Raw genomic sequence first — 7,749 nt, forward strand, 5'->3', positions numbered from 1 at the left:
TTTATGATAGAAATATTAACATTTATTATTAAATATTAACACATTCAACTAAAATGTGTTAATCATTTTCAGCATCTGTGGGAAAGAAGGCATTTGGGATTGACAGATTTAACTTCTACCTGGCCAAAGAGATTATTTCTGCTTTTATGCCTGAAAAATCTATGTTTTAACAAAAATTATTATTAAAATTATTTCATTAAAAATTCTATAAGCAGGTATCTCTCAAAAGAAAATAAAAGAATCAGTATACTTTTCAAAGCAGCTTATAATTTCTTTCCAGTTTTACAATTTAGTATTAATTTAAATAGCTATGAAATGAAATATGATATTTGATTCCTCTGATCCATAGTGCAATAGGAAAATATTCAGCCATTCTTTACTTTAGGATATTAAAAACCATGAATACAATGGCAAATAATAATTTTACGAAAATGGGAAACTTTACCATCTGTTTTTCTTTCTACCCAGGTACTTATCATCTCTGCACAAGCCTTTGCATCTTGAAAATCCACCAGTTTTATAGCACTCTGAAAAAATTCCTTGTTGCCATGGAGATACTGTTCTTTCACAGTGAATCCTTCTTGAAGGTAGAGGGCATTGGCAAGATTAAATGTAAATTCTTGTTTTTTCTCTGAGATGGCAGAGAAAAATGACTTCAGTACGAAAAATTCTTCCCCTAGAAAATAATTTTAATGTATATTGGCATATTGAACAACATAAAAACAACAGCTTTTCAGCTTTGCTATCTAAGTACTCTGATTCATATCACCATTTTTTGCACCCTTAGGTATAACTAACGATCCCTTCAAAGTTAGTATAAATATTTTAAGGATGTATCTCCTGTAGAATATGCATTTTGTAGAGAAATCATCTTTTATGTAGAAAAAAGAATGTCCACGCAAATTTGAAATTTGTCAAAAACAAGAATATGCATTTATAGAAGCTGAAGGAAAGTCCCTCTTGATAGTCACATTTAGCTCATTTTTAGTTATTGAAATTTATGTTTAGAATCTTATTCTTTGCATAATGTGAGCATGTGATACCTATGAAAAGGGAATGCTAATGAATGCTGATGAGGGCATGACAGTGATGAGCAATCCTTTTCAATATTACTTTTATTTCAGCTGAAGGAAAAATTGTTCTCTTATAAGCAACTGCACCTGTACAGGTTTTAAATTTTACAAGGCAAGCTCTGCAATCATCTCTAGAGATGCATAAGAATCAGAATTGCCTATTTGTACAAGTTCATGAATTTATATACTTTGGCTGTCGACATCAACAATAAAAATCTTTAACCATTTTAACTCTAACCACTAGCCAAAATAAGTCAGTCAGAGTCAACTGAAAGAATCACTTTAGGCCTACTATTTATTTTTGGACTGTTCTGACTGCAGTGTTGTCCAGAAGCTACATATGCCTATGAAAGAACTCTACCCTGATATTTGGTTCAATAGCTTCCTGTTCATTGCCAAAGTGTACCAACAGTTTTCATTTCCTTCTGGCTTAATCTTAGAACTCAATCATTAAGTCTTGTAACTCTATTTCAAATAGATTCCTTCTGGACCTTCATTATATTTTCAGATACATACTGCAAATGCCACTTTCATAACCTAAAATTGATATATTCAATTAATCTTTATTCAAGAAAACCGGGTATTACTAAGAGGGACTTACTACTAGATTTCTATTGGAAATAAGGAGGATGTGAGTGTGTGTGTACCTAAGCTTGTGTAAATACATTTTTTTTTTTAATCAGAAAGCTAGCAGCCCATAGGGCATCTTTGTGCAAATAAAAATAGTTCCCTCTGTGGGGGCTGGGCAGCTCCATGGCCTCTCATCTTGTCCAGCTGGGTTACAGAGGCTACATTTCAGTCCCTACTTGCCTTTTTGGCCTGGCATTCTCACAATCTCACAGGAGGCTCTATGAAGTATACTGCATTATATTTCAAACTCCAGGATTCTCTGTTCACTGGTACATAGATATAGGTATAAACAATTTCAGATATAAAAAAACTTACTTCCATATGATTAGATCTGAAGAATTTCAGTAATTCTTTATAACTCTGAAATCCCTTACATAAGGAAGGGAAGAAAGTTAAGTCATTTTACTTATTTGTGTAATGATTTCAGATGTAACCATTTATTGCTATCTGAAGCCTGAAACAAATATCTCAATAGCTGGGAGACTACAGAAAAGGCTTTCTGAGTAAAGACACGAGAGCTTTTCCAAAAGAATTAAGGTCAGAAATGAAGTGACAGAATCTGAAACCAATTTTCAGAAATCTGAAATACATGAACATCTTTAAAGGAATAAAAAAAGAGAGAAAGGGAGAAAAAGTAGTTCCAAATCATTTGTCAAAGCAAATAGATTTATGTCATGTACTTAAGGTCTAAGTCTATGTGACAAACAGCTGCCCTTTGATAAATCGTTGAACTCAGAAGTCAATGAAAAAACTGTCACCAAGTAGTACCAGTTTGGAGAAGAATATAACATTATCTGCCCTATAAATTTTATTTGGTTTCTAGATTAATGACATTTTTAGCACAGATCAAAAATTATGTATCTTCTAATAAGGAATGAGAACAAGTTTATTTCATTTTCTAAAATAGAGCCATGGATAACCCACAGGTCATGGGTGAATGTGGCTCTTGATTTGATTGTACCAGACCTCCAGAAAATGTTCTAAACTTCAGTGCATGTTCTCTTCTGCTAGTAAAAGTCTAAAAACCAATTTTGTGTGCATATGGGAGATCCAAAGATGAAAACAAAGGTAGTCATAGAATTATAGATTATTTCAGCCAAAAGGTCCAAATAAATCACCTAACCTCAACTTTTCTTTTTACAGTGAGGAATCTGAGGCCCAGAGAGATTAAGAAGCTTCACAAGTGACATGACTTGTGCCAAATCACAAGGTCATTTAGTTGCAGAACTGGGACAGGAATTCATGCCCAGTTCTCTTTTCAAAACCCTGTGGAAAAAAGAAGCACATTCAATTTAGCCTTTGATTCGTCATCAGCATTATCAGAGGTAAAGCAAAAAGGAGTATTAACAGATGTTCAGCAAAATGGAGGAGGTAAATTCAGAGCAGATGTTTTGACAATGAAGTAAAGAAGGTGAACTGAGGACACTGAGAGCCTTACATAATATATGAGAATTAATATTCTCATTAATAGATTAGTGAGAATATATTGCTCTTATATTCTTAATCCTCACTGAATTATTTTAGGAATTAGCACTGATCAAATTATTTAATCTTTCTTTGCCTCAGTTTTCTCAGGTTTATTACAAGGTTGTTTACTTAACAAAGTAATTATAAATATTAAATGAGAGAATATATATTAAGCACATGAAACAGTGGCTGATATGCTATCTATATTTTTGATAGTGCATTATTACTATTACTTCATCATGTTCAAAATTCACACTTGTTAAAACTTGTGTTTCTCTATATCATGCATCCATTTAAAGTAATTTAGTTTTCACAGACTCTAATTTATGTATCTTCACAAATATTGCATTACTTTTTCAAAGCTATAACATGTGATTTAAACGTTTCTGGGAGTGGTGTAGTGGGATTTGCTGAAATTAATCAAGACTAAATCTGGAATACATTGGCTTCAGTATGCACTATTTGCAAAGAAAAATTCTTACAATTAACTTCACTTCACTATCACCAACTTCTTTTCTGTATAAAATTGTATTTATTTAAAAGGAAGCAAATAAAATCTTGTAAATAGTATTTTCAGGAAAGCAAATTTCTAAATACTGCCACTCTGTGATAAGAAAAATACACTGAAATTACAGTTGTAGCAACTAAATTCCCAAATCAAAAATCTGTATTTAGAACACAGTATCTCAGAGTAATCCAAAAGCTGAAAATTAAAACAACTATGGAAACTGAGAGCATGAGATAGCTAAGGAGATGAGCAACAACTTTTCTTTTTTTTTTTTTTTTTTTGCCCTGGCTGGAGTTGCCTTGGCTGGAGTGCAGTGGCACGGATCTCAGTTCACTGCAACCTCCGCCTCCTGGGTTCAAGCACTTCTCCTGCCTCAGCCTCTCGAGTAGCTGAGACTATAGGCACATGCCACCATGCCCTGCAAATTTTTGTATTTTTAGTACAGACAGGGTTTCACCATGTTGGCCGGCCTGGTCTCGAACTCCTGACCTCAAGTGATCCACCTGCCTCAGCCTCCCAAAGTGCTGAGATTACAGGTGTGAGCCACCATGCCAGCCGAGCAACAATTCTTTCAAATGGGATGACAGCACAAAAGCACAGTATCCCAGTAAGAGGGATAGACACTATCCCAGACAAACCATGAGGAGACTCCAACAAAACAATCATCATTCACAAGCACAAAGGCCTCTGATTATTTAAATACTTTTTTTTCATTTTCCTTTTAAAACTAGTAACAAATAAGCTCTTAAAATGAACAAATTAATATTTTTTTCTTGGTCTCGTTACAGATGGGGTGCATTTTTTTTTAAGAGAAATGTTGGAAACAACCTACTGAAGAAAGGCTAAATAAGTAATGGTATTTCTATAGGAGGCAATAAGATACAATAATTAAAAATTGTATTTTGAATCAGTTCCATGACATGGGAAAATGTTCACAACATAGTGATAGTGGAAGAATATGTATGTGCATAGATGTATATTTTATGAGTATGTATATACACACAAACACATGCATGCCCAATATAATCTCAAGTAATTAAAACTGGCTAAAACAAACTAAAAGAACATGTACAAATATTTACTTAATTTTACATTTATATAGATGTCAATTTCTTAATAATTTTTGTAACTTTTTAAAAGAATTATAAATGAATGAAAATTACATTTACAATTCTCCATTTTATTACAATTTTGTACTTTTCATGACATTTTCACTTACTAAATTTTCTTTATCCTGAACTTCTAATATTAAAAAATGAATGTGTCCATATCTTATCCAGTATAAGTAAGGAGATGTAAGAGTCTCACCAGCTGAGGTTTCCTGTTGTTTTAAAGTTTGTCTTATCTGCTGCTGTGCTTTTCCTTTGGCTCCCAGTTGTACCATCTCAAGAACCAAAGTTATTCCAAGGGGTGAAAATACAATGTTGTCCTTATGAGATAAGGAAACCTCTTGATAAAGATCCACTGCAAATTCGGTATTTTTTTGAGCTGAGCATCTTGAGGCTTGACTTGCAAAAAACAGCAATAGAAGACTCCACAAGAAGATTGTGTCCATTTTGACTTCTCTGTATTGTTTAAATCAAAATGTATTCATTTTCAAAATAGAGTTTTCCATAGAGAGCTCAACAGAAAACGTTCTACCTATTGTAGCTTTCTATCTTAATAGAACTTACTACCACGAGTGAACTCTATCCAATTAGATTTCTAAGTATCATCTATTTAGAAAAATAGTTCATGTGTTAATGGTATTTCTTACATTATCTTCAAGAACCAGTAGAAAATATACTTGTAGTTTTGTAACAAAAATCAAAAAAGACACTGCAGTGTTGGAATGTTATCAATGGCAATGGTATCTCCAAATAGTTATACAATAGTTTTTTTCTATCTTTTCTCATGGTTTTTAAGTGGGATAACTGTAACTCTGACATCAGGTAAAGCTTCTGTGCAGTCTACTCTACAGTAATTTATAGCTCAAGAGGAAGAAATGGAATAAAAACAGACTTACTCCAGTGTGGTTTTAGACCTATAATATTAGAAAATTAATGTATTCTAAAGTAACTGAGTAATCTGGCTAAGTTTTTACAATTTTCCTTACGCTTTATTTCTTAGGACAAAATAACCCAAAGCCCTCTTCCTGCTTTTCCAAAAGAAGAAAAATGCAACCCAGAAAACCTGCAAAGTTTGAAACAAAATGGCAATCAAATATAAATGATACAATAAAGTACTATGCTCACTACCTGGGTGATGAGATCATTTATACCCCAAACCTTAGTGTCAGGCCATATACCCATGTAGCAAACCTGCACATGTACCTTTTAATCTGTAATAAAAGTTGAAATTATAAAAGAAAATATATAAATAAAATGAAATATAATATCAAAGAATTGACAAAAATACTAACAAACATAAAAGTAGCAGCAATTAAAAACCATAAACAATTCACAAGACTAATAATACCCTATTAAAGTGCTCTCCACTAAAATTGCAGGAAATTCAACCATTTGATTATATCTCAAGCAGAATTAATTTTGCAATATTACCACATATTTGGTAGAATGCTGACTCCAAGGCCTCATAAATTTTAGTAACAATAATTTTACCTTATAAATAATACATGTTAGTAATCCTTAAAAACTTATCCATCAGTAAGTTACAAGGAAGTAACCCTTAATTAGGGGTAAAGATGAAAGCCTTCAGAATAGTGTGTTGTCAGCCTTAAGTAGAGACTTACATTTCTAGAGTGTTTTGTAGATCATTAAGGGTACCATAAATGGTAGGAGTCCCTAAGAACAACAATATTTATATATAAAGATTACTAATAGTCAAATATTCTTCCCAATTAAACTATGGAGTCATTATTTAGATATTTCAAATTATCTTTCAATGTATTTTGTTAAACTGTATTTGTTTAGATATGCATTTGCAAAAGACAAAAACCTCAAAAAACAATCCAAAGCAATTGTTAGAAAATGTGTTGGTAAACTTTAGATCTAGACCTACGTTATTAATATCAAGCAAATGTTTCATTAGGGATTAATTTAGCATATGAGCTTGTAAATGAGAGTGCAACAATAGTTAAAAACCAGTGAGTAAGAGAAGTTTTACGTGCAAAATAAATGTCTACGTATCATTATCTTCTAATACATTCAATTTCTCAGAAGACTTCTGACCAAAATATGTGTTTGTAGATATGTAGTCAAAATGTTATTAGTACCTTTAAGTTATCAAGTGGAAATACATTAGATATAGCTTTATGTATTTGGTTTATATTAGAATAATGAACAGTATTATTAAAAATGTAATTTTTTTCTTTGTGGTAGAATCTCAGTATTAGAGTTTCCTTCTCATTATTATTAATAATCTTAATAATTAAATTTGTATTATTTGAGCATCCATTTTTTCTAGAAAATTTCTAAGCACTTAATAAATTATAACCTCGGACAAATATTGGTTTTAAAAATTCACTTACCTCATTGGGTTTTGGATCATATCTTATCAGAAAGCACAAAGTACTGCTGAACTAAACAACCTGACGAATAGTCCTATAAGAACTGGATCTTCTGATTTGTAGTGAAATCATTTAGGGAGAATAAAAGTGATATGTTAGTTAAATAAATTCAAATGATTTTTACACCAAAGTAAATTGAAATGCCATTCCTTACTTTACTAAACACTCATAGGCAATGTTATTGCATACATATTCAAAAGCTATTTATTTCTAAGGTACTTACCCCAAACTGACTTCTGATTATTCACTGGAATGTTACAACTAAAATATGCTTGCTCGAAAACCCTTGTACATAAATACCTGAGCGATCAAGGCCAACTCCATTTATCTTGAACATTGCTTGATTAATTCCTCTAGAACCAAAGCAGGTGTTCACTACATTTGTATTAAGAACTAACACGATCAGGTTAATGATCAACTGATGAAATGTGCAAGAATTGAGAAATAAAACAATTATGGAATTTTTAAAAATTATTAAGTTTATATTATTATTTTACCTCTTTTAAAAGTTGCACAGAATTTGAAAGGATGTGCCAGTGGTTGTAAATTTGCTAGTAATTAGT

At 31.9% G+C, this 7,749-nt stretch overlaps 1 protein-coding gene and 1 long non-coding RNA gene across 4 annotated transcripts in view; one reads left to right on the forward strand and one right to left on the reverse strand.

Annotated features, from left to right (window-relative positions):
* Positions 1 to 5,951, forward strand: part of LOC134732958 (uncharacterized) — a 93,814-nt gene extending 87,863 nt beyond the window's left edge. The window contains exons 3-6 of one of the 2 annotated variants that reach the window (XR_010116499.1): positions 469 to 587; positions 2,847 to 3,028; positions 4,467 to 4,528; positions 5,788 to 5,951. This is a non-coding gene — a long non-coding RNA (uncharacterized lncRNA). Of the gene's footprint in view, positions 1 to 468; positions 588 to 2,846; positions 3,029 to 4,466; positions 4,604 to 5,787 lie in introns of those variants that run through there. The other variant, XR_010116500.1, reaches the window with a different exon arrangement.
* Positions 1 to 7,540, reverse strand: part of SERPINI2 (serpin family I member 2) — a 32,420-nt gene extending 24,880 nt beyond the window's left edge. For both annotated transcript variants that reach the window (XM_063620436.1, XM_063620437.1), the window contains exons 1-3: positions 7,148 to 7,540; positions 4,987 to 5,243; positions 446 to 676 (exon numbers count right to left, since the gene is read on the reverse strand). In XM_063620436.1, the coding sequence (XP_063476506.1) occupies positions 446 to 676; positions 4,987 to 5,243; positions 7,148 to 7,167 (508 nt within the window). In that variant the 5' untranslated portion in view covers positions 7,168 to 7,540. The remainder of the gene's footprint in view (positions 1 to 445; positions 677 to 4,986; positions 5,244 to 7,147) is intronic.
* Between the last annotated feature and the right edge of the window lie 209 nt (positions 7,541 to 7,749).

Source organism: Symphalangus syndactylus, chromosome 17 (assembly GCF_028878055.3).
Source record: "Symphalangus syndactylus isolate Jambi chromosome 17, NHGRI_mSymSyn1-v2.1_pri, whole genome shotgun sequence".
Classification (NCBI taxonomy): Eukaryota; Metazoa; Chordata; class Mammalia; order Primates; family Hylobatidae; genus Symphalangus; species Symphalangus syndactylus.